The 26,522-nt window shown below is 46.9% G+C and overlaps 1 protein-coding gene across 2 annotated transcripts; it reads left to right on the forward strand.

Moving 5' to 3' along the window:
• The first annotated feature begins 1,651 nt into the window (after positions 1 to 1,651).
• LOC127305736 (cycloartenol synthase) lies at positions 1,652 to 26,469 on the forward strand. 2 transcript variants are annotated; one of them, XM_051336264.2, is made up of 18 exons: positions 1,653 to 1,943; positions 9,055 to 9,240; positions 9,775 to 9,864; positions 10,088 to 10,282; positions 10,378 to 10,462; positions 11,546 to 11,712; positions 17,137 to 17,325; positions 17,429 to 17,542; positions 17,831 to 17,953; positions 21,839 to 21,961; positions 22,046 to 22,144; positions 22,274 to 22,330; positions 22,443 to 22,489; positions 22,581 to 22,724; positions 22,830 to 23,007; positions 25,911 to 25,991; positions 26,093 to 26,176; positions 26,307 to 26,469. In XM_051336264.2, the coding sequence occupies exons 1-18, from the start codon at positions 1,743 to 1,745 to the stop codon at positions 26,448 to 26,450; spliced, it is 2,307 nt and encodes a 768-aa protein (XP_051192224.1). In that variant the 5' UTR covers positions 1,653 to 1,742; the 3' UTR covers positions 26,451 to 26,469. The 2 variants fall into 2 exon arrangements, 1 of the variants encoding a protein (XP_051192224.1); XR_007854121.2 differs by lacking the exon at positions 22,830 to 23,007 and having other exon boundaries at positions 1,652 to 1,943; positions 26,307 to 26,360.
• Positions 26,470 to 26,522: the final 53 nt, after the last annotated feature.

A 26,522-nucleotide genomic window follows, 5' to 3' on the forward strand; every position in this document is an offset into this window, starting at 1 on the left:
GGCTAGGGTTCTTCCTCGCCTTGATTCAGCTCCCCTGGCCAGAGCTTGGATCGGCGGCGGAGACCACTACACGGTCGAATAAAATCGCTAGTTGCTAATTTCTCTTGCAGGTACAGCCTGGTTCTGCTGTGTTCCCCTCTCTGGCCGGCCGAGGAGGCGGGGGAATCCGGGCTTACACAATAGCGGCTGCTCCAGCGGTGGCGTACCGAGCTACAACACCCTCTCCGGCCGGCCATGGAGGCGAGGGGAGGTGGTGCTGCGGTTCACGTTCGCCCAAGCCAGCAAGGAAGCGGGCTGTTCTTAGCCCTGATTCGCTGCATCCCTCCTCTCTTCTTCCTCTGGACGGCCATGGTGGCTAGGGGAGATCTAGCGGAGAGGAGATGCAGGAATCAGAGCCACGACAGCATTGGGATGCCTTGAAGCTCGGTCTGCGGCGGATCCCAAGCGCCGGCGACTTCCGCCGCCGCTTTCTTTGGCCAAGGGGGCCTTGCCGTTCCTCGGCAATTTTTGCTCCGGGGAGTGTCAACTTCCTCCACGCCTTAGGGCTGTGGTGGAAGATCTGCAAGCTCAGCGCGGTGACCCATCCTAGCGGCGAACCAAGTGGCGTAGTCCCCGGCGTCGTCGCCACCGACCGTGGTCTGAGTTTGATTCAACGATGCGGTGGAGAAGGACTTGATTGCTTTTTCAATTTTCTTTTTGAGGTCCTTCTTGTAATTTTTCAGGACTCCTGTGCTATTACTACTAAAGCCAAGGTCCTGCTTGTAATTGTGCCAACCGATTAATGGAGCTTCTCGGCCCTTCGGGGCCTTCCCTCAAAAAAAAAATTTCTTTAACAGAAAGGGCATAGATGAAGCAATACGAGAAAATAAAGAAATAAAAATATTTTTAGGTTTTTGTTTTTTAGAAACAAGAAGAAAACAATCATCAAATAAAACAAAAAAATGGTTTTCTCACATGCAGATGAGAAAGAAGAGATTGGAATAATAGTTTCAATCAAGAAGCAACATTCATTAATTCTTGATCAGGACCCTCTGAAATTAGGCAATAGTTGAACATTTATGTCTTAACAACTCCCTTGCTTTCTCATGTACCTGATCTTCCGTTCAAGCATTAGGTAGGGGTGTAGTTCCTCATGTAACTACAATTTTAATAAAAGGCCGTGTGCATCAATTGATGCAGAGGTTGGAGCTGTTGCTCCTTGATCTAAAAAAAAAGTTCCTCATGTAACCTGATTTAAATTTTTGGTTAATTTCAATTGTTTTTTGGATAATTTTTTATCCGCATGCTATAGCACATCCTACACCATATCCTGCTGCCATTGTGGGTTTGTATATCTTTGTTTGCCGAGTTCTTTGAAGTTGATATGAATATTTTATAAAACCGAGAGCCCGACTTAGTGAAGAAATTATTCTACTCCTCTGTCCAACCAAAAAAATTGTTGGCCAGAAGGAGCTGTATATATTCCAACGTGAGTATAACAATGGCCAATCAATTTAATGGATGTGTGGCAAATCTGTAGACCTCACACTCACAAAAGATATTTTGTGGCATGATCAACGAAGGCCACAACTTCTTCTAGTACGGAGTAGTACTTCTTTCTCTGCTATAAATAGAGCTCGGTGCGGACCTTGTCAGTTGTCACACAGGGCAGTACCCCTACTGGTAATTAAGCAAGTGAGCAAGGAACTCAAAAGAAAGCAGTCACTTCTCGTTGCTTGGTTGGTACCACTCTCGATCCATCGATGTGGCGGCTAAGGACCGGGAAGGCCATCGGCGACGAGCCGTGGCTGCGCACAACCAACGCGCACGCCGGCCGCCAGGTCTGGGTGTTCGACTCCACAGCAAGCGACGCTGCCACCGCTGAGGTCGACGACGCGCGCCATGAGTTCACACGCCGCCGGCACCAGCAGAAACACAGCGCCGACCTCCTTATGCGCTTGCAGGTCTGCTTGCTCGTGATTTCTCCTCTATGCTGGTGGTTCTCGCACGTATGGTCAATCCATTTGCATATACACATACACGAAGTACTAGAAAGAGGGTCAATATGAAAAAGTATAGTACAGACTTCTTGCGGGGGGCTCTTGCGACCATGGCGACGCGGGGTGAGCTGCCGCCGCCGGCGGCCTGATCTCCCCCGTCCGGCCTCCTCTTCCGCAGCTGAGCCCAGATCCTGCATCGCCTGCTCCTCCTCTCCCCTCCGAGCCAGGCTTCATCCCGGTGCCGCTCCTGAAGCTCCGCCCCGACGTCCGCCGCTGGAGCTTGTCCTCGTGCGCCGCCGGAGCTCGTCCACGTCGCAGATCCTCGTCGGCCGCCCGTCCTCGCCCTGCACGACTGCTGGCCGCTCCATCCGTGTGCGGCATGTAGCTGATGGGGCTGCCCACGGAGCAGCCGAGCAGCTGCCTTGGAGGCAACGGTGGACGTCACGCCGTCGCCGCCGCCCTGTTCTCCCTCCGCCGGCCGTCTCTGCCTCTGCCGCGTCAAGCGTCGGCCTCACCTCGACGTCCTCGCCCTGTGCTCGCTCCGCTGCCCTCGCTGTGGAGGCGTTCGGGCCTCAGGCAACCCTGTCCACCGGGCCAATATCTCTGCCTCCGGAGTCCGCCGCCGTGCTTGCTGCAGCCGCCCTCGCTCGCCGCAGGTCAGACCCAGCCGTTGGTGGACAGATGCATCGTGCTCGTCGCTTCCGCAAGCCTGTGTTGGCGTATCCCCTGTGTTGGCGTATCCCGTTGCTTCTGGCCCTCCATGTGAAGAGTTGCGTGATCCTGCCGTGGTGGTTGAGGGTCTCGGATGCCTCTCGCTGCCGCCGCTTGAGGTGTTTTCCCACGCTCCCTCACCGTCGTTGCCCGTCATGAATGACGATGTCTCCGGTGATGCCCAATGCTCTGTCGGTGTGTGCGATGGGGAAAGGGCGCCGGAGAAGGTGGCGGGTTTCAGCGATATGCGCTCTGATGAGATGGCGCCTGAGAAGATGGACGATGATGAAGAGTTGGCCCCGCGGACGCCGTCGGTCTCCAGCAACGGTGTTGTCCCTAGCTCGGTTCGCGATGTCGCTGATGTGCGCCATGGTGGGAAGGCGCTGGAAGAGCTCTGTGACGGCCTCTCTCCTGCAGCTGCGACTCTTGGTGTTGAGGAAGGTTGGGTGCAGGTGGGTCGGGTAACCACCCTGGTCATGAGCCATTGTCGTTGCTTCGCAAGGAAGGTCTTGAGCGCAGCCTCGCCTTCAAGCGTTGGGCTCGAGGGAGATGCTTCCGGTGCCTCGAGCGTGGCCACCAAGTCAGCTCATGCCGTGAGCCCTTCAGATGCATCCGCTGCCGTCGTCCTGGTCATCGAGAGCCTTTCTGTCGTGCGCGCTTTCCTGCCGCTCGTTCTCGCTCTCCGGACACTCGTGCTCGCTCTCCGGACGCTCATGCTCCTCTCCAGCGGAGCCACTCTCCGTCCGCTCAGCTTCGTCGTCCCTCGTCGTCCCGGAGTTGGGCTGAGGTCGTGTCCCAATCGCCATTGTGTGCAGCGGTGCCGCCTAGTCACTCTCCTAGGTGTTGCGGGGAGTTCAAGGTCGACGCCAGTTTGGACTCCCTTTTTCAGTCACAAGTTGCATTGATGCGCTTGGAGCTCCTTCAGCTGGTTGATGTCCGCATCGAGGAGGTGGTCCGTCCCCTTCGTGAGGAGATGGCAACGCTTAAGCGGTTGTTAGCACACGATGGTGTTGCTATGAAGCCGACGGATGCACATGCTTTAGTTCCGCCTGATTCCGCCGAGCAGAAGTCGTCTGTAGTTGATGATGAGCATCTCTACGGTTGTTTCTCTCCTCGTGGTAGTTTCTCTCCTTGTGCTGGTGCGAGCTCGACAGTCACGGCTCCGACAGATGTTGACGCTGCAGTCTTGTCTGGTGGTGTGCTTACGCCTCCTCCCATCGTGGAAGTGAGGCCCGGCACACACGAGTTCTCGGATGTGGCTTCTCCACCGTGTCAGGCACTTGTCTCTGAGAAGTGTGGTGTTGTTGACGCTGTTGTCTCTTCCTCGGCTGAGTTCGACAGACAGGTGGCTCATATTGATGATATGGTTGCTAAGTCGGGGTTGTTGCCAATGGTGCCCGGAGCTATCGTTGCCAGAGAGGTTTCTGAGTTTCTCGCCACCTTGGCCGTTGCCTTCCAGGGATCCGAGGTTGGTTGACGGGTGCCTCCCATTGCCATGGCATGCATGTCTTCTTCGACGTGGTGTTGGAGTGTCGTGTTGAGTGTTTGTTGGGGTCGCTTTGTGGCCTATGTGGGTGTGTTGTTTGTGCGAGCTTGGTCTGGTTGTTATAGGTTTTTGCCCGGTTTTCTCCTAAAAACCGGACACCATCTTCTTAATTAATAGATGAGGCAAAGCTTTTGCCTCCGTTATAAAAAAAAAAAAAGTACTAGAAAGATACATGTGTATGTTCAGTTTTATCCATTGGAGTTTTCTTCGTTTCAAATAGGTCCGAAAAAGTTAGGTTTCTTAAAATGTACAATTGACACTTTTCTATTTAAAAACTGATACTGCTAGTACTGAACTGGACATGCTATTTTACCTTCCAAAGCGATGGGACTTAAGAAAGACGTACCAACAAAAACTAGGCATGCTAGTCGTAACCACACCATGTTTGATGTTACTGCACAGAAGGAAGAGCGGGATGCTATGCAACATGATGCGCGGATCAACTAGTTGTTGATTCTAGTTTTCCGACAAGACATGGGGTTGTGGTGTTCCCGCATCGACTCTATTATAGTAATCACAAACATTCATGAAACTGTGCCCTGCAACCTGTTATTGTCCCTACAATTTGACTCCATTCATCAGTATTGTGCATTACATGTCTTACTAGAAGCTAGGATATCTGCACGTTGCTGGGGCATCTCCGTAAAAACATAATCATTAAACTAATGGTAAGAGTAAGACGCATGAAACATGGAGTTCTCTAAACCAAACTGTGAGAGAAAATCGTCGAGATGGTAAATTAATCATGTGAAATGGTTGTGTATTCGATGAAATGAAAGATTGTCAAGGCACAAGAATGTATCTCTGCTTAATTTGCATGAAAATAATTGAAGATATTGATAAGAAGAATCAATGAACTAAATAAATCAATGATGTGAATATCTTGCATGAAAATGTGGACTATTAGTCAGTAAGAGGTTTTATTTTGTAAAAATTATACTCCGACGCCAGGCACCAAGCCCATATACGACAACTAGCAAATTGTGAGAAGAATCGTGTAACATGCAGCGGAAGTGTTTGCATAGAGCACGTTTCTAAGTGGTCACACTGACAAAGACCAGATGCATATATCTGAACCACACGACACAAATTTTGATAGCGACAGACCTAGACGCCGTTGAAGGTGTTCCAACCTGCAAGGTAACTTATTGCAAAACCTCATGTTTTCTATTTTTATTTTGGTTCCTTCTATCATATCTTATCTTATCCTATCAAAACTTCTTCCAAGGAAAAAAAAAACAAGATAACATCATTCTTCTAAGCTTTTATAGTACACGAAAGATCACTCATATAGTGGTAGATCACTCGTATAATTGACTAAGTACTATCCTAATTAGTTCTCAGGCTTCCTGTAAGGTTTTGCATTTTTTTTGGTATGACGCAAAAACGAAACTTAATTAACGTACCCTAAAAGAAGCTATTGGACAAAACTAGGGAGCAAGTCGCATATTTTCTTTCCCTTTCTCTTTTATGCGCATATGCGTGCAGCATATTTAATAAAGTAAGAGAATAGTCTCTGCAATAATGCCATCGCTAAAAAAATATTGATTCTAAATCTAACATTTAGTCTCAAACCGTTAACCGATTGATAATCTGCTTAATCTGTTGGCATAGTTGCACCAAAATGAAATCTGTATCAGCACGTTTCAATATTTTTTATCGGTAATAGTCAGGTTATTGTCACCTACTTACCAATAATAGTTAGGTTATAACTACTTAGTTGCCAAACTATAGTAAGTTGGTACTACGTTTGTCCAGCTGTAGCACGCGGGCGTGGGGCTTGTGTCGTGCCAATGCTGCTCAAGGGGTGGACGCGCTGCACAGGGCCAAGAGTCTCTGCTAGGGACTTCCTCATCTTTGCACTCTTAGAGCATCTCCAGTCGCGTCCCCTAAAACGTCCCTCAAACCGCGCCGGATTGAACGTTTGGGGATGTGTTTTGTTCGTGCCGCCTTTGGGGGACGTCGCTCTCCAGCCGCGTCCCCCAAACGCCACCCCAAATGAATATTGGTGCACGAAAATAAAGGTTTTCATTCAATTTTGATTATATATTACAAAGTTTGAATGAAAACGGCTAGATTTCATCTAAACCTACACTACTGACCGCCCGGCGGTGCGTTCGACGGCCCCGTCCCGTCGTCGCCTCCCCTATGCCGCAGCTCCTCCTGCGCGCGCCTCCTCTCCTTGCGTTCGGCGGTGGCCCGACGGCTCCGTTCCCGCCGCGCGTCCTCCTCCGCCCTCCCCTGCTGCGCCGCCTGGAGGGAGAGCTCGATGGCGCGCAGAACCTGCGCCTCTTCGCGGGCACGGGCGTCGTCCTGAAGCTTCTTCTCCGACTCAAAGGACTCGACGAGCGCGCGTTGCTGATCGGCCGTCTCGTCCGGGTGCGGCCCGTCGTTGTCGGACCACTCGAACTCGTCGTCGTCGTCGTCCTCCACCTCGGTCTCCTCCGCCTCGGCCTCCTCCTCCTCCTCCATTGGCGCATCGTCCTCCACATCTGTTGGCGCCTCCATCATCGCCGCCGCCAACACGTCGGCCTCCGCCGCCAACTGGTCCGCTCGCCTCCCCCAGATCGCCGCCAGCGCCGCCTCCCGCTGCCGACGCTCCTCCGCCGCCAGTGCTGTTGGCGCTGATCGACTCCGCTGGCCGGCGCTCGATCGACTCCCGCCGATCTCGGTACAGCGCATCCCGCTCAACGCGCTGGCGCCGGCGCTCGTCAGCCCACCGCTGCTCCATCTCCGCCCGGTACCGGCGTCCTCATGCTAGGGACTTCCTCATCTTTGCACTCTTAGCGGCGTCCTCATGCTCACCAGGTTCTTGCTACATGAAAGAAAAGTGGAAATGAGAGAGGAGGGAGACTATTTTCTGAGGCTGACATATGGGCCACACGGCTGACATAAATGGACAGGTCGGCCACGCGGACCTATCCGCCTCGATGCAAATCTGACACAGTTTTATTCTCGAAATGGGTTGCATCCGAACAGACGGATCATTTGGACCGCCCCGTTGGACAATATCTTTTGTGTCCGTCTGTTCAAACGGACAGAAAAGAACACGGAAATGTAAAATGGGTCTCCCATGCATTTAGGGCGACCAGTTGGCCATGCCCTCTTGTTGTGATTTTAGGACACCTTTTCATGTTTTGAGTACATAGAAGTGTTGTAGGAGGACTTGTTTATTTCAATTCAATGGAATTTGGAGGGAAACCCTCTCTTAATACAAACTGGAAGCATCAGCATCATTTTATTCAGGCCTTGGTTGATTTTCGAAATTCAGTAACCACACAAACAAGAATAAAAACGTCAAAATTGGGCATCATGTCACCTAACGCTCTCCTCGAAACTAATCTATTTTTTTTTTATGTTTCTATGGATAGCGCACCTTTTTTAACTATCACAACATGGGAGTTCTCCGTAGGATTTACTGGTTAGTGAATTTCTTTTAACAAGGTTATCTACAGAGTTTATTTACGAAGGAAAACTATTCAAGATCGCCTTAAGCATATGATAGAAAAGGAATATGGGGGGCAATGACTTTAAGGGTTGATTCTTTCACTTGTAAATGAAGCTTTTAACATGGAACATACGTGGTTTGATTTAATCTAGAGGAATTTTCAAGAACAATGAAAGTAACTCAGGTAGGTTAGAGCAAGACAAAGACCGAATAACAGCCTAAAAGTGGAACTTGTGAGTTTTCAAACTGAGGACCAACTGTGTCGTGAAAGTGAGAGAACATATGCACTGTGTTGCATGGTTTTTCAGCAAACCTACCTGAGTTAGATGAAAAAGTAGGCTTCTTGGCTACCCATTGTTGAGTTTTTTCAAAATGGAGACTCTCCCCCAGCCTCTGCATCGAGTGATGCATACAGCTTTTATTGATGATTATTAAGTTTAAGTGTATGTTTTACAAAATATTACATCATGGGTCACACAGGGTTGAGACATGAATCAACCATCTAAAGACAAGAGAAAACATGTGGCGACTCTGCGCTACCATGTTAATCTAAGATCAAAACGCCAGCTGAACTGGTTGTATATATCCCGTGCAACCCATTGTTGAGTAGTCTCCTAACTTACAATCCCTTTTTTTTCTCCAAGGTAAGGTCCTTCAAGACAGCTAAAAAAAGCAGGAGTCAGTTGGAGCAAACTAAGGACCAGGTTCACATTCATGCCAACAAATGACCTTGTTTCTGTCGCGCCATGTATTGCGAGGCGACCATTCTAGTTATAGTCTTCAGCTTCACCTAAAATGTGTTGTGCTCGAAAGGCACCTGTAAATTAATTGACTAATCCAATTCCAACATTTTGAAGGCAAGTGAAACTAGTGAGCTGTATGATGGGCAGCTATCTCCTGCAGTTTGGAGAGGACTCAACCGTTAGTTAGTACCCTCTTGGTTTCGGTCTTTCTTTTTCACTCTTGCCCCATCACACAGGATGTTTTTCTGGCACAAACCTAGAGCGAAGCCTGGAGGCTTGCGTTCATTTCTTCATTTACTCACAAGTTTACTTTCCCCAGTAGCCCAGGGTCGGGAGATACGATTTCAGAGGTTGTACATGAATTTTCTTCAAAGATTAGGTGTATGACATAGTTACCAAATAAATAAGGGGCATTTCCATGAGGTTGCCGGTGCAATTTTTTTCCATATAACTTAGTGCAGTAGAATCATTAGAAAAACTCTTTCCCTTTATTTTGTGTAATTTACTTTACTTATATAAGTACTGGCATGTGCATGTTGATTTCCTAAGTGTATTCATTTTGTTTTGAGTTCATATTATCTCTAAATAAGTGCACATGTCATCGCAAAATATTTGCACTTTTTGCAGTTCGACAAGTTGACTCCTCCCAAGTTTGGCATTAGTGATAACAAGTTTGAGGATGACAAAGATGTAACCGAAGAAGCTGTTTTTACCTCTTTAAAAAGGGTGATTGGACGAGTATCTAATCTCCAAGCACATGACGGACACTGGACTGGGGATATCGCCGGTCCTATGTTTCTTCTGCCGGGCTTGGTACTTACTTCTTCTCATGTACACCAGTGAATATTTTAACATCCCATGATAGCATTGTAATCATTTGATCGCGCCACCATATCTCATAGTATACCAGTTAAGTTCTGAACAAGTCGCTTCGGAATTATAAGAAATATATCGAAGTAGAGAACCACACCAATAGGCACTTGCAAAGATAGTATCCTCTGTTAGCATCTTTGTTTAGAAATTCCGAGAAAGTAGTAAGCCTTGTTGCTTGGTTAATTGCTTCTTTTGTAGTTCCCGAGATTTCGTGTTTCGCTTCCCAGTGTCTTTCGGTTTTTCACTTCCAGTGTCTTTTGTATTGTGACTTCCTTTTGATCAATTGATCCATCACTCCATCGGAGATCCTGCTTCCTTTTTTTAATTAAGAAATCTATTTCAGTTATCAGCCAGCTGAGCTTCACTTTTGCCACTTGCTATACTGCGCCATTTTGTTCTAGGTTATCCAAAAATTTGCGCTACTTTTTGTACAAGAGGAGTAAGCCATTTGGTTTCTTCATTTATTTTACTCAGGTCATATCATTGCATTCGACTGGTGCCCTAAATACTGTCTTGTCGTCGGAGCATCAGAAGGAGATACGCCGGTATCTATATAACCATCAGGTAAGGACATACTAAAAAAATGATTTTCCTGTGATAAATTAACTTACACTACAAACTATGAAAAAATTATGCTACAAAATTTTCTTCGCAATCCACATGCCGTGTGTTTCATGTCTTTCTGTTCATTGCACACCTCATCATTACTGCCCAAACATATGTCATTCTTAGTTTTGTTTATGCTTTCCCGAGAAAGGGGACTAAATCTCTTTTGATGCAAGTGCAGAACAAAGATGGAGGCTGGGGGTTGCACATTGAGAGCCCAAGCACCATGTTTGGTTCTGTCCTGACCTATGTTACTTTGAGATTACTTGGAGAAGGACTTGATAGTGGAGATGGAGCCATGGAAATGGCTAGAAATTGGATTTTGGATCATGGAGGAGCAACCTTTACAACATCATGGGCCAAATTTTGGCTTTCGGTATGGGGGTTATGCATTATCCACTTTCTGTCGGCTGCTTTGGTCACACAAATGTGAACCTGGAGAGGTACATCTGACGTCTTAACGTTCTTAAGGTCCTTGGTGTATTTGACTGGTCTGGTAACAATCCATTGCTTCCGGAACTATGGTTACTGCCATACTGCCTCCCATTTCATCCAGGTTTGCTCCCCGCTTCATTCAAATATCTTTTCGCTTTCTCCTTTAACCTGTATTTGGTCGTTATCTGGAAATTTTATCAGTTAATGATTACTAGTTCAACACTACCAAACTAGCTGGAATGCATCTTAGCCTGCTAGTGCAGGTGATTAGCAGTGCACACTGCAAGTCTGGTTCCTCGTGCAGCTGACTCCGGGGAAGTGTGCAGTCGTATCCTTCCTGGGGTTAATTGGTAAAGAAATCAACAGTGTGGTCATGAAAATATGTTGTGACGTGCTAGTATGGTGGCACATCTTCAGTAAATTTATTGTATCTTATTTTCTGTCCCAATCTTTGTCCAAATATCTTCTGAGCAGTATTGATGTCATACTTAAAAAATATTTTTTAAGTAAAAATGTAAAATGGATGGGGACTTGGACTTTACAAAAATTGGTACAACCGAGAGAAGAAATGAGAGAAATATTAGATTTTCCAACATTTTTGGAACATATTGATCTTAAATATGATTGATCATACGCCTTATTCTTCAAACCTAGATTATTTGATAGATAGATTGGCAACAACAAAATTTGGTATCATCACAAACTCTATAACAATGCAATTATCATAGCATATGTTTCTTTTCTCTGAGAACATTATAGTCTGTTTGATGTATTCACAGCTAGTACTATACCCTCCGTTTCTAGATATAGGGTGTATAGTTTTTGGAACGGGAATTAAGAAACACACATTAAGAGCAAGTTACACGCGTTTTTGGAAAGAGTATGCCTGAATTATTGATGTGAGAAAATAGAGGCGTTTGCATGAGCTACGAAAATGCAATCGAATCCGCAAAAAAATGTTCGAATGAGTGGTTCAACGCAAACACCTTATATTTTGGAGCTTTTCTCGGAAAAATTATACACCTTATATCAAGAAACAGAGGGAGTATATGATAATAGTAATAATTTTGCTAACTTATTATCTTTCTTGTCGTGGTTTTAGTTCTAGTTCAAATCTCCGTTCTATAATTCTTGTCGTGGTTTAAAACCACGACAAGAATTATGGTACAGATGGAGTACTAAATAATATTGGCTTCACATACAGGGCGCATGTGGTCGCATTGCCGAATGGTATACTTTCCCATGTCTTACGTATATGGAAAGAGGTTTGTTGGTCCAATTACACCAGTTGTATTGAACTTACGGAAGGAGCTCTATAAAGTACCCTATGGTGAGATTGATTGGGACAAGGCCCGGAACCAATGTGCTAAGGTCTGTTGGGTCTTGAATTGATCTTTTTTTTATTGTACATGTGCCAAACTAATAACAATATAAACTAACTTCATATTATGATGCCATCGAGGATCTGATGCATTGAGGAGTTCTACATAATTAGTGATGTGTACACGGACATGGCTCCTATTGAAAGAAACGTAACGTATGCAAGTATGCCGTCCCGACGTACCTCGTCGGGTAGGGACCTTCTCATTATATAGGTGTATAATATAATATACAAAGAGTTCTATAAGTATACAAGTGGTATACTTTACATATTCTAAAACCCTCAATTTCAACTAGTGAAAGATTGAGATAGCCCTTACAATACTCATGTAAAGATAAAGGGAGTGGTTTGGTAAAGATGTCAGCAACTTGATCCTTTGATGAGATGAACCGAATATGAAGTTGTTTTTGAGAAACACGCTTACGAACAAAGTGAAAATTCATTTCAATATGCTCTGTCCGTGAATGAAAGAATGGGTTAGATGATATATAAGTTAAACCATTGTTGTCACACCATAAGACTGGAGGTTGAGCTCGAGTCACACCAAGCTCCTGCAACAAGGATTGTACCCAGACAAGCTCTTTATACTTAGACTCTGTGTTTGATCTTGAGAGAGTAGACTGCTTGCGAGCACTCCACGCTATAATATTTCCTCCATAAAATATAGCATATCCCTTCGTGGATCGCCGATCATCCATACTGCCAGTCCAGTCTGCATCTGAGAACGCTGAAAGCAATGTAGAGGAGGAAGATCGAAGGTGCAGGCCACATTCAATAGTGTAGCGCACATAGCGAAGGATCCGCTTAACATCAGACCAATGGGGTATACGAGGCTCATGAAGAAACTGGCATATCTTGTTAACCACAAAGGATAAATCAGGGCGTGTCACTGTGAGATACTACATGCCACCAACAATGCTACAGTACTGAGTGGCCTTCTCAGAGGAAAGAGCATCACCATCTATGACGCATAGACGTTCAGAGGGTGCCATAGGAGTCGTTATTGGAGTATATTTCAACATGCCAGCTCGAGCAAGTAGCTCCAAAGCATACTTTCGCTGCCGAAGAAGAAGGTGACCAGAAGGGGGTGATGACACCTCAATGCGTGGAAAATAAGCAGAGCACCAAGATCCTTCGATCCTTCACAGGGAACTCGGGCCGAAGATGACTGATTAACCTAGGAATAGCAACATCTATGGAACTGGTAAGAATGATATCATCAACATACACTAGTAGGTAAATAGTCATATCCTAGCGGCAAGAATGAACAAGGACGTATAAGCCACTGAAGGAGAAAAACCCAAGGAGCCAAGAACAGAACTGAGACAGGCATGCCAAGCATGAGAGGCCTATTTCAATCCATGTAATGACTTGACAGCTTGCAATAGTGAGTCGTCTTGTCAGGATCAACAAAACCAGGTGGTTGCCTCATATAGACCTTCTCATCAGGAAAACCATGAAGAAAATCATTCTGAATATCGAGATGATGAAGGTACTACTTGTGGGAAAGGGCCATAGAAGTAACAACCGAATAGTAGCCGGCTTGACGAAAGGAGTGAAGGTCTCATCATAATCAAACATACGTGCCTTGCACTGCTCTATGGAGCCATCAGCATGAAGCTTGACCTTGAATATCCACCGGGAATCAATCAAATTAACACCGGAAACAGGAGGTACGAGACGCCAACTACAATTAGCTTGTAATGCAAAAAACGTAGACTCCATAGCATTGCGCCAGTGAGGAATGCGAATAGCTTCTTTGTAATCCCGAGGATCATGTGTGTGATTCGACGCTACATGGGCCTGAAGAACACGTGTCCAATCGACTGTACCATCCGTGCGTTGTTTAGGTTGTTGAATACCTCAATGCAAACGTGTAATAGGACTAATAGGCGGTTGAGGGGCAGCATGAGGCGAAGGAGCAGCACCAGGCAACATGGTCGCTAGAGAAAAGACCGGTGGTGCAGCCTCTAGAGAGAGAGAGAGAGCCCCGGATGTTTCTGTCACGGAGATAGGAAATAGCTGTTGAAAGGTGACACCGCGTAAGTGTCAACGCTGGGGGGATGACCCGCGCGGTGTGAGGTGGATGGGAGCAGGACGGGTCACGGTGGGAGCATCCGTGGTGGAGCTCAGCGGCTCAGTGCATGGGGGCATGCAACCCGAGGCAGACTCAGCCGAAACAACACATGGTTGCACGCAGCCCGGAGCAGAGCCCACTGGGGTTGTAGAGGAGCATGGCTGCACGCAGCCCGACGAGGAGCCATGCATGGGCAGAAATGCATGCATACTGGGAGGATATTGATTGACGTCACGCGGAGGGGTGGGCGGGATCAGAACCTCTAGACAACCTCCACGCCCAGTTTCTGCACCATGGTTAGCAAGCAACGGCGAGGCATGTGCAACATCCATAAATTGGTTAGCTAAAAGTAAAGATGACTCCGAGGTAGATGGAAATGTATGTGAGTTGGGAATGTTAACAAAGGGGAACACATTCTCATAAAAAATAACATCCCTAGAGAGATAGACTTGATTTGACGAAACATGGAAACATGTGTATCCCCTGTGAAGAGAGATATAGCCCAAGAACACACGCTTTTTCGATCGAAACTCAAGTTTATAATTATTATAGGGTCGAAGATGAGGCCAACAAACACATCCAAACATCTTAAAAAGGTGTAATCATGTGTTTCTTTAAGAAGTTTCTCAAGTGGAGTATTCATGTCAATAGTGCGACTAGGAAGCCTATTGATAAGGAAACAAGTTGTAGAACAATATCATAATGGGATAGACCCATGAGCAAGTAAGGTAAGACTGTTTTCTACAATGTGACGGTGCTTACGCTCTTTAGTGCCATTTTGTTGGTGATTATGCGGACAAGACACACGGTGTGAGACACCTAGGCTATGAAAGAAAGGATGGAGTTTCTACATGAATGATTTTGCTATTTAGTGAGTGTTCAACATGTTTTTGAAACTGAAGAATCACATGATAGATATCAATTATGTTTAAGCAGATAGAGCTAAGTAAAACGGCTGTAAGCATCAACAAAACTTACATAACAAATATGTGCACTAATAGACGTGTGAGCAGGACCCCACACATCAGAATAAATAATCTCTAATGAAAATTTTGTTACACGTGTAGACAAGGCGAAATGTAACTGATGACTGTTCCCTTGCTGACAAGCATCACAAACAGACTCAATTTTGTTGGACTCATGTAGGGATGGTAACTCATGACTACGAAGAACATGTTGAATGCCTTGTAATGTTGGATGTCCTAGACAACAGTGTCACATATCACGAGACACCTTGACGCTGCTAAGTGCTTGCTTGATGATAGAAGCTTTAATCTCGTAGAGACCTCCACTGCAACGAACTCTAAGAATGGGTGCCCTCGTGCCCCGGTCTTTAACAAAAAGATCATGAGGATGAATTTCAACGAACACATTATTGTCATGAGAAAGTTTAATCATAGATAACAAGTTACGAGTTGCACTGGGAACATGAAGGACACAATTGATAGGTAGAGATCTAGAAGATGGAGTAGGTAAAATAGCATGAACAATATTATGAATGCGCATACCTATTCTATTAGGTGTGTGTACCTGGTTAGTGCCATGGTAGGGCTCACGTGTGGTGAGCTTGTCCAGCTCATGAGTCATGAGTAATATTGTGTGTGGCACCTGAGTCCGCATACCACGCTGGGTATACGGTCTGAGCACCCGAAGAGCCATGAGAAGCAGTCATCGCTATGGAAATTTGTTTCTCAGTGGTGCTCCCATTATTGCCAATGCCGATGAATTCGCGGGTAAACCTCTTGTAGCACTTGGACGCAGTATGGCAAGGAATCCCGCACAGTTGACAAACTATGCTGCCACGCCACCATTCGGCGTAGGTGCGGTGGGTGGGGTCGCCGACTTGGGCAGTAGAGTTGGGGGCCAGGCCCACCGCGCGCAGCCCCAAAGGCGGTGACAGGACCGGAGGGGGCAGCAACATGTGCCACAGGGTAGTGAGGGATGCCTCCTTGAGTGCGGCGTTGCGTCAGTTTGCGCTGCTTGGTAGTCTGGAGCTGCGAAAATAGGTCGCGAATCGGCATGGCAGTGGTGTGAGCATTGACCACCTCAAACAGAGCATCGTACTCATCACCAAGACCAGCGCGGACGGAGGAGATAAAATCATCGTCGCGAATGGGCATCCCGATACTTGTCAATGATTCCGAGAGTGCCTTCATCTGATCATGAAAATAGATATTGATGGACTTGCTCTTCTTCTTCAAGTCAGCCATCTCCTGCCAAAGAGCCGAGGAGCGGGCAATAGAGGTGGAGGCGATGATGAGACAAAGCCCGAGAGGATAGCATGATCCTGCTGAGTCCAGTGTTGGTGTGCCGGGGTTCGGCTGTTGGTGAAGGCTTCCAGCATGACTGACGACAACATGTGGGTCGGGGCAGATGAAGGATCCATCAACATATCCCATAAGGAGATGACTGCAAAGCATCAGACCAACATGCGCACGATAAAACTTGTAATTATCGCTGGTTAGCTTGATGGTTATAGCCGGTGCAATTGTGACGATGTTGGGGAGCACTTGACGTGGAAAAAATCCGGCATCCTATGACTGTGCAGGCTGCTGATATGGAACGCTTGAGGAGGAGGCAACACTGTATGGTGCTGCACCAGTGTAGGGCAGCGACGACGCCCTCGGCAACAACTGCTGATGGAACCCGAGTGCAAGCGGGTATGAGCCTTGAGGAGAGAACCCGGCCATGGACTGGTAGCCGTCCATGGGTGCGAACAGCTGCGGTGGCTACTGGCGCATGGTGGCGGCGATGGCGTCGGAGTATAGCACAAGATCAGAGAAGATGGCGTTCATGGTTGTCGGGAGAGATGGCGGCATGTCAGACGCGGCCGATGGGAGTGAGCTGGAGGAGATCACGGGCGGCATCACGCCAAGCCGGAAGATCGGCGGCACCACGCCAGGTCTGGTGCCCAGAGGTGAGGTAGAGGGCGGCGCGGAGGCGGGTACAGACGAGGAGGATGATGCGGTCGTCATGGCCGTGGAGAGCGCGGACGAGCCGGTTATCACCGGTGACAGGCGGCGACGGCGGAAGGCAGAAGGCGCAAGCGAAGATGGCTGCGCGACGAAGAAACCCTAAGTCAGGTCGCGGGTTGTGATACCATGAAAGAAACATAACGTATGCAAGTATGATGTCCCGACCTACCTCGTCGGGTAGGAACCTTCTCATTATATAGGTTTATAATGTTCTGTACATATAGTTCTTACATATACAAGTGGTATACGTTTACATATTCTAACGCATATGTCACTCATTTTAGTTTGTTACTTGAGATAAAGATTTCCATGCAGGATATAATTCTAAATGTCTGGCGGATTTTGTTATATTTGTCCTGTAGGAGGATCTGTACTGTCCACATCCAATAGGACAAGATATCATATGGGCCACTCTTAACAAATTTGTTGAACCAGTTCTGTCGCATTGGCCCGGAAGCAAATTGAGGGAAAAAGCTTTGAGAAATGCCATGCAACATATCCATTATGAAGATGAAAACACTCGATATATTTGTAGTGGTGCTGTAGGGAAGGTAAATTTAATATAAGGATGATTCACACAACGCTTTTTTTTTATTTGTAGTTTTGACAACCTTTGATGATTGTTGTAAAATCTAAATATAACAAATTGTGCAGGCATTAAATATGCTCTGTTGCTGGATAGAAGATCCTAACTCAAAGGAATTTAAGCTTCATATTCCTAGGATCTATGACTACTTGTGGGTTGCTGAAGATGGCATGAAGATGCAGGTTATTTTTTGTACTGTCCTTCACTCTATTTTTCTTTACTTTCAGTTGAGGTGGCTGGTCCAGCAGTATACTTTTCACACTGCACTTGGTTAAATAGCACTGTAAAACTACTTTAGCATTTTCAGTTGGCGCTGTACCTGTTTGCATCAGTTTATTATTTCAATCCAGGCATAAATTCTTCAAACGTAGCAGTAATCTGGATTCTGGAAAGAAACTTACAGTATGGTGATCGTTTCTCTTTTGTTCGATATGCTAATACCAGTGTTAAGAATAATCCTGTCAGTGTAGGGTTACAATGGCAGCCAACTTTGGGACACAGCTTTCACAGTTGAAGCTATACTGGCTACAGAACTCACAGAAGAGTACGGCTCTACTCTTAAACTAGCAAACGACTACATAAAAAATTCACAGGTAAACTCTTGATGCCTATTATTTCTGGCCAGCTTAAGTGATCATTTGATTTGTTTTCGATTTGATAGGAGAATAATCTGTGTTGTATTACTGGGGGCCAAAAGGCCACAATATATAGTACAATGTACAGGTGCAATATGCAAAAGGGCCCCTAACATATGGGCAAAATATAATACACACATATCTACTCTAACACCCCCCCTCAAACTCAGGGTGGATCCACAACACTGAGTTTGGAGAGTAAGAAGTCATGTTGCGCGCAGTCTCATGCCTTTGTAAAGAAATCCGCCAACTGTAAATCAAGGCACATAATGAAGCGCAACAACCTGATCATGCACACGAGCACGTGTATAAAAGGCATCAACACCAATATGCTTGGTCAGCTCATGCTTGACCGGATCACGTGCAATCGATAGCACTGTCTTTGTCACACAAAAGTGGAGTGGGTGTCGTAATGAGACCCCAAAATCTGCAAGCAACCACCGTAACTGTGTCACCTCAGCAATCAACGAAGCCATAGCCCGCAGCTCAGCCTCAACACTCGAACGGGAAACCGCTACCTGTTTCTTCGTCTTCCAAGCAACAAGCGAACCACCAAGAAACACACAGTAAGCAGAAAGTGAACGACGATCCGTAGGATCACTCGCCCAAGTAGCATCCGAGTAGCACTGGAGCTGGAGAGAACTGGAACTAGGAAAGAAAAGGCGACGAGTAATCGTGCCACGGAGATAACGGAGGACACGAAGGAGATGACTGTAGTGAACGGTGGTAGGAGCTGAGACAAACTGACTCAGAATATGAACAGGATAAGAGATATCAGGACGAGTGACAGCAAGATAAACAAGACTCCCAACAAGATGGCGATAGCGTGTGGGATCGAGAAGAGGATCACCATCAGTAGGACGAAGCTTAACATTAAGCTCCATAGGAGTCTCAACAGTGCGCTCATCCACAAGAGCAGCACGAGTAAGGAGATCGTGAATATACTTTTCCTGGGAGATATAAAAACCATCAGAAGTGGAGGAAATCTCAATCCCAAGAAAATAGCGAAGAGGACCAAGATCGGTCATAAGAAACTGATCGCGAAGACGAGCCTTGACAAAGGCAATATACTCAGGATCATCACCAGTAATGATCATATCATCAACATAGAGAAGGAGAAGAGTGCGTCCACGAGGAGAAGTGTGAACAAATAGCGCTGGATCATGAAAACTAGGAGAGAAACCAGCAGCAGTCACCACAGAGGCAAAGCGCGCAAACCAGGCACGAGGGGCCTGTTTCAGGCCATAAAGAGAACGTCGAAGACGACAAACCATCCCATCGGGAACAGAATACCCAGGAGGAGGTTGCATGTAAACCTCCTCACTCAACTCGCCATTAAGGTCGCTGAGATACAGACGCACTGGTAGGATAGGGAAGCTGAATCTGTTTGCCTAACCTACAACCCTGACACGAATGTAAAGACACATCTCCTGAGACAGACCCCAGAAGACCACGACGAACTAATGACGATAAACGGGAGCCACAAAGGTGACCCAGCCGATGATGCCACCGCTGAAAAGAACCAAGGATGGCAAAGAATCGCAGAGAGCCGGCAGATGAAGTGTCGGCGGAAGGAACGCGAAGCCGCCTAACTCCAGAGGCCGGGGACTCAAGGCTGCGAGGGCCAGCTCCAACCAGGGCTCGTGTACGGCGGTCTGAACAAGACAAGAATCAGCGTCAAGAATGACGCGACAACCAGAATCGATAAGTCGACTAGCGTAAAAACAGGTTCATCTTAAGGCTAGGAACATGAGAAACATCAGAACAGAGAAAGATGAAGTAGAAAGGGTGCCTCGATCGGAAACAGAAGAGAGGAACCATCAGCCGTGATAACACGGACAGGAGAAAGAAGAGAGCGAAGAGCGGAAAGGATAGAAGACGCAGAAGTCATATGAAAAGAAGCTCCAGAATCCAGATACCACGGGGATGACGTACCTGACTGTGTAGAAGGTGGTGGTCGCGCGGTGCCGAAGAGCTGCATACGTAACCAAAGCAGCATTCGTCGAAGAAGAGCCTCGTAGCAAATGACGGCACCACGAAGACCACGGATAATGTCCCGATCGGACAACAACAATGAGACGAGCTCGAAGAACCAGCTGCCGACGAGCAAGCTTATCAAGGTACTCACGACGTGGTCGGGGTCCCTCCTCCGGCAGCCGAGACGTCGTGGCCAGCCTTGCCACGAGAAGGCGCAGGAGGACGAGGACCACGAGGCTGCCGAGATCGACTACGGCCCTGGACCGGCGGAGGAGAGAGTAACGGCGGTGCGAGACCGCAACGAAGGGGACGGCACAGAGAACCACGAGCGACGGCACAGAGGACCACGAGCGGCAAGTGCGTAGGGAACCGCAAGAAGACCGGACCACGAAGACGAGTCTCCTCTGCGCGCAGCCTCGCCGAGTACCTCGTAGAGCGGAACACGACCACGGGCAAGCAGCCGGGCACGACGCGGCTCAAACTCCGTGCGGAGCCGCGACAAGAACTCAAAAACGCGGCTGAAACTCCAGATCCGCGCGCACGGTCGAACAGCGAGGACAGTGCCACACACAGTACGAAGAGAATCAAGCGACGCCAAATAGCGGACTCTACGAGTATAGAACTCGTCAATAGTAGAATCACCCTGCTGAAGATCATGCTCTGACGAACCACGAGACAGATAAAGAGCATCCCCGCACGGCCGATAGCGCCGACGAAGAAAAGCCCATCGAGCAGCAGCGGTGGGAAGACTCATGAACTCGGCAAAGATACCGAGGCAGAACACTGGAAGTGAGAACGGCGAAGACGAGCATCATCATCGATCCACCGAGTGTAGTCGATCAGATCCGGCCGTAGGTCGCAACGAAGAGAATACTCCTCAACCTTCCGGTCATAATCAGCCGTGACGATATCAGCGGCACTCTTGGCTGCATCCTTGTCCTCCCGAGAAGCATCGGGGCAAGGGAAACGGGCGTCGGTGCGGAGGGCGCCGTAGGAGCAACGGGGCGCGACGGACAAGGGACCTCGCCGTAAAGCACACCCCAAAGACGAAGACCGCGCATGTGGACGGGCATAACGGCAGCGAAATCAGGATAATTCGGGCCAACAAACTTCACGGGGCCGCGTGTAATCGCAACAAAACCCGACGTGTAAAAAATTCCTCTGTGTTTTTTTTTTTTTTTTTTTTTTGTTTTTTTTTTTTTTTTTTTTACTAACCGACGGAGCCGAGCCGAGCCGAGCCGAGCCGAAGCTCAGATCGAGCCGATCAGAGCCGAGCCGAAGGAGCCGAGCCGAGCCGAGCCGATCAGAGATCGATCGATCTCCAACCGATCGGAGCAGAAGCTCATACGGGCGGCCTGGAGGACGAGCAGCCGGCGGCCCGGAGGCGGACGGACGGCCGGGCGGCCTGGAGGCGGACGGCGGCCTCGGAGGGCGGGCGGCGGAGCAGCGGCCGGCGAGCAGTGCCGGCGGGCGGCCGAGCAGCCGGCCGGCGAGCAGGGCGCTGGAAGTGCGGCCGACGGAGGCGGCCGGGAACGGCGAGAACAGCCGGCGGGAGGCCAGAAACAGCGGACGGGCGGCCCGGAGGCGGCGGCCTGGAGGGCGGGCGGCCGGAGCTGGTGAAGGAGAGGCGCGGCGGCGACGCGCGGCGGCGAGATGCCAAGCGGCGGCGGCGGCTGCGATGCGAAAAAAGAAGCCTTACGGCTCTGATACCATGATAGGAGAATAATCTGTGTTGTATTACTGGGGGCCAAAAGGCCACAATATATAGTACAATGTACAGGTGCAATATGCAAAAGGGCCCCTAACATATGGGCAAAATATAATACACACATATCTACTCTAACACGATTATTTATTTTGCGAAAGGTTCTTTACGATTGCCCCGGAGATCTAAGTTACTGGTATCGACATATATCTAAAGGTTCGTGGACCTTCTCCACCGCTGATCAGGGTTGGCCTGTATCAGACTGCACCGCTCTAGGATTAAAGGTATTACAACCTGTTGGTGTCCAGGGCATCATTTGAATAATATTTTCAAGTTTTGAAACTGTTGCAATTTGCCCTTTCCATCAGGCCTCATTGTTGATGTCAAAGATTTCTCAAAAAATTGTTGGCATTCCATTGGAAGCCAATAGACTTTATGATGCCGTCAATTGTCTGCTTTCTTGGATGGTACGCATATGATATTTCGAACTTCGAGAAGCTATGAGTTGATAGTTCTCTTCTGCTATATGTTCTTATAGATTTATCTATTACTCTTGCATATATATGTATCTTTTTGTTGCGTGCAACTATTCACAGAACGGGAATGGTGGCTTTGCGCCGTATGAACTGACTAGGTCTTACGCCTGGCTGGAGGTGAGTAGTAAATTTGTTTGGGTTACAACTGTATTGTAAAAAGATTTCTACAGATTCAGTTTTCTTTTGTAAACAGTGTTTTACAATCTGACATGCTTTTAATACTATTCAGTTTCTCAATCCTTCTGAGACCTTTGGGGACATAATGATTGATCATCCGTAAGATGTGTTAACCCTATTCTTGTTGCTATATTGATTCGTCATGTTCAAGAGAAACTGAGCTTAAAATGTTATTAAACTTGATTGGCAGTGTTGCCGAGTGTACTTCAGCGGTGATCCAGGCTCTGGTATCATTCAGAAAGGACTACCCCGGACATCGAAGGGAAGAGATAGACAAATGTATCCATAAAGCCGATGGCTTCATTCAGAGTATTCAAAGAAGTGACGGTTCATGGTTAGTGCTGAAACTCTATTTCGAGTTCTGTGCGTGTTTGGAGTCTCCACTCAAACCTAGAAACTGGTGTACTCTTAGTCTAATATCTATGTCAATTCACAACAGGTACGGCTCCTGGGGTGTTTGTTTCACACATGGGACATGGTATGCAGTGAGGGGATTAGTTGCCGCTGGAAGGACATTCAAGAACTGTCTTGCTATCAGGAAGGCATGCGACTTCTTGTTGTCCAAAGAGCTTCCTTCTGGTGGTTGGGGAGAAAGCTATCTGTCATGCAGGGATAAGGTACATTAATTTTTTCCTAGCTAGTGTCTGTTGGTGGATGTCCTTATACAGGCAATGCAACCACGTATCCTGGAGATCAGTCAGTCCTATGGTGATCAAATGATCATGAGATATGAACCCCTAGGCTTAGGATGGTATGGAGTTTACTGTTGACAATGAAAACAGAGTAGACATAGGAAAGCAGTCTCTGGTTGTACCAATCTCCTGGTTGTATTTACAAGGAATGATAGCCCTTTAAATGATGGTGTTTATTTTTTTTAGAGAGAACTATCATATGGGGATCTCAATGTATAAGAAACGTCTTAGCAGTTGGAAAGGCAAGTTATTATCCATTGGAGGAAGATTGATTCTTATTAATTCAGTACTAACGAATTTGGTACTGCATATGGTCTCTTTCTTCCTCTTGCCGAAAGGAGTCTTACAAAAACTGGACTACTGCCGGTCAAGATTCTTTTGGCAAGGAGATAATGAGAAGAAGAAATATCGATTGACAAAATGGAGTGTTGTTTGCTGTCCTAAAGACCAAGGAGGGCTGGGTATTCATGACCTAGAGGTCAAGAATACTGCCCTCCTAGGTAAGTGGTTGTTCAGGCTGCTTACGGAGGAAGGGACCTGGCAAACAATGCTTAAAAGGAAATATATTGGCACAAAAGCATTATCACAGGTTACTTGGAAACCAGGTGATTCTCATTTTTGGGCTGGACTAATGGCAACGAAGAATCATTTCTTCTGTCATGGTACATTTTCCATTAAGGATGGATCGGAAATTCGTTTCTGGGAGGATAGGTGGCTTGATGGCACACCCCTCCGAGAACAATATCCCGCTTTGTATTCTATAGTGCGTTACAAAAATGAGACCATCGCTAAGGTGATGGACAATTCTCCTCCAAATGTAACATTCCGTAGGGATTTGTTAGGACAGAGGTTGTTGGACTGGAACGCCTTACTTCAACGTTTGGCGAATGTTCATCTACAACCTGGTCATGACGAATTTCGTTGGAATCTACATGAAAATGGTAAATTTTCGGTAGCTTCCATGTACAATGCACTAATTCATCCAGATGTTCCAATCGATACACCTAATAACAATAAACTTTGGAAGTTGAAAATCCCTTTGCGGATAAAGGTATTTGGATGGTACCTCCGCAAAGGCGTTATTCTCACCAAAGATAATCTAGCTAAGCGGAATTGGCAAGGGAGTAAACAATGTGCTTTCTGTCACCAGGAGGAGACAATAAAGCACTTGTTTTTTAATTGCAGGTTCGCTAGGTCTATATGGTCAGTCATCCAGTTAGCTTCGAGCTTGTATCAGCCACGTAGTGTTACCAATATCTTCGGGAATTGGCTAAATGGCATTGATCCTAGGTTTAAGAAGCATATTAGGGTGGGAGCGATTGCCATTATTTGGTCGCTTTGGCTATGTAGAAAGAAGAAAGTCCACTTTTAGTCCTCCAACTTTGCTGAAAGTTCACATTTAGTCCTAAAAGTTTTATCTGGTTTAAGTTAGACCTTGAACTTTCATAATTGTTCAATAGGATGGTTTTTCGATTTTTTTTTATCTAAAAACCGAAGATTGATCCAATTGGACTGAACCAGGCTGAATCTATATGTGTCTAGACCAATCTAAAATCAGCAAATTTGAGGTCAAAATAACCCTCTCAATCTCGAGCAGCTTTGGCACTCAACTGCAATGCATCCTTGGTGTTCTCTCGTGCTATTTGCCGCCCTGCTCGTGTGCATAACTCTGGTGCTCCTCTAGTCCAACGGCGCCGCGGTCCTCCTTGTCGACTTGGCGTCGTTCCCCTCAACCTGACCGTGGGTATATGGCTCGTCCTGTCATCTGTTACCAGCCAGACGACGCGGCAGCCCTCCTCTTCAATGCCGCCATCACGATGGCAACCGCCTTAGCATCTCGTCTTCCTGACCGTGAAGCTTGTCATCCACCAAACTGATGGCGACGGCCATGCCATTCGCGCATCGTCGGCCACCATCCGTCCATCCCGCCATCCAAGCGGCGGTTCTCCTCGCGAGCCCTCCCGTGGCCAGTAGCTAGAGTGTAGAAATAGGACAGAAACGGCTCTTCTTCTCTTTTGCTGCGTGGGAGGGAGTTCGGCGGCGTGCGGCGCTACAAGGGGCGTGGGAGGGAGACGAGAGGAGACCACGACTTCATGATGGAGAGCGATCAGATGTGGATCCTTTTTTTCTTGTGGGCCGTTTAACACTTGAACCGTTTCGTTGGTTTTTAGCAACCGAGGTCATGTTGACAGAAAATCAGCAAACTTGTTGAAGTGATCAATTTAAGAAGTTTAAGGTCTATTTTAGACCAAAAATAGTTTTAGGACTAAAAGTGAACTCTTAGTAAAGTTGAAGGACGAAAAGTGAACTTTCTTCATGTAGAAATGATAAATTGTTTAATGGTACTAATTCTTCTCTGTTGCAGGTTATATACCGGTGTACCAACACCCTCCGCTTATGGTCGTCGCTCCAGCGTGTGGAGCACCGAGACCTATTTACGGAGGTCTGTTCACGGTTGGAAGCTACGGCGAGGGATACTTTCTCCCTACATGGATGGCAGCATAATCTAAGGATCGAAGCTCCTCCAGTTTAGGCGTCTTTACATTTTATCAATATGATATGTAATCTCGCCTTTTTTTGTGTCAAGACTAAACAACGGCTGTGTGCATCTAAGATATGCAGAGGCCGGGTGTAATGGCTTAAAACTCTTAAGTAATAAAGCGCCCCTTATCGAAAAAAAAAGAATTAACACACAGAACACCAGATTGAGATTAAAATTCATCCCATGAAAAAATCATTATTGTATTTTAAGTATTTAAAAGTATTGTAGCTGTTTCATCTCTTAAGAGTTTCTCAAATCTGAACATTTTTATAATTTATACAAACAGGTTTACACCGAACTTGAAGGAAGGCACCCCCATGTTGTCAGCACTAGCTGGGCCATGCTGGCTCTAATTGATGCTGGACAGGTTTTTATGTTTTTCCTTAACATTCTCTAAAATGTTGGCATGGTTTAGTAAGGTATGTATCATGCTCATTGACATTTGCACCTCAATTCTCGTTGGAGCAGGCCGAGAGAGACCCAGCACCTGTGCACCAGGCAGCCAAGGTTTTGATCAACCTGCAATCAGAGGATGGCGAGTTCCCTCAGCAAGTAAGTCGTAATCGACCTCCAGCAAACAAAGCAGTGATAAACTTTCTGAAAAGAATTGTCAAAACCCTTTGCTGTTCTAGCTACTCTGTTTTCCTATGTTTGATATATTTTTTCGGCACACATAAAACAGGAGATCATCGGAGTTTTTGCCCGAAACTGCACCATCACCTACTCCCAGTACAGGAACATCTTTCCTATGTGGGCACTCGGAGAGTACCGCTGTCGAGTCCTGCACACCACCAGATCCCCAGATGAACATGGAAATGCTAGCTGATCATCGTCAAGCTCGAACTTTGCTACTGACAACTACATAGATTGGTACCTTCTCAATGCAGAAAATGCTACT

This window comes from Lolium perenne, chromosome 6, assembly GCF_019359855.2.
Source record: "Lolium perenne isolate Kyuss_39 chromosome 6, Kyuss_2.0, whole genome shotgun sequence".
In the NCBI taxonomy this organism is placed as follows: Eukaryota; Viridiplantae; Streptophyta; class Magnoliopsida; order Poales; family Poaceae; genus Lolium; species Lolium perenne.

What these genes read in the sequence shown, in the direction of transcription:
- LOC127305736 (XM_051336264.2), top strand. Translation starts at nt 1,743, where the DNA reads ATGTGGCGGCTAAGGACCGGGAAGGCCATCGGCGACGAGCCGTGGCTG. An exon ending in GGTATCTATATAACCATCAG is followed by an intron (nt 9,865 to 10,087) that starts GTAAGGACATAC and finishes ATGCAAGTGCAG; the next exon opens with AACAAAGATGGAGGCTGGGG. An exon ending in GGGCCAAATTTTGGCTTTCG is followed by an intron (nt 10,283 to 10,377) that starts GTATGGGGGTTA and finishes AACGTTCTTAAG; the next exon opens with GTCCTTGGTGTATTTGACTG.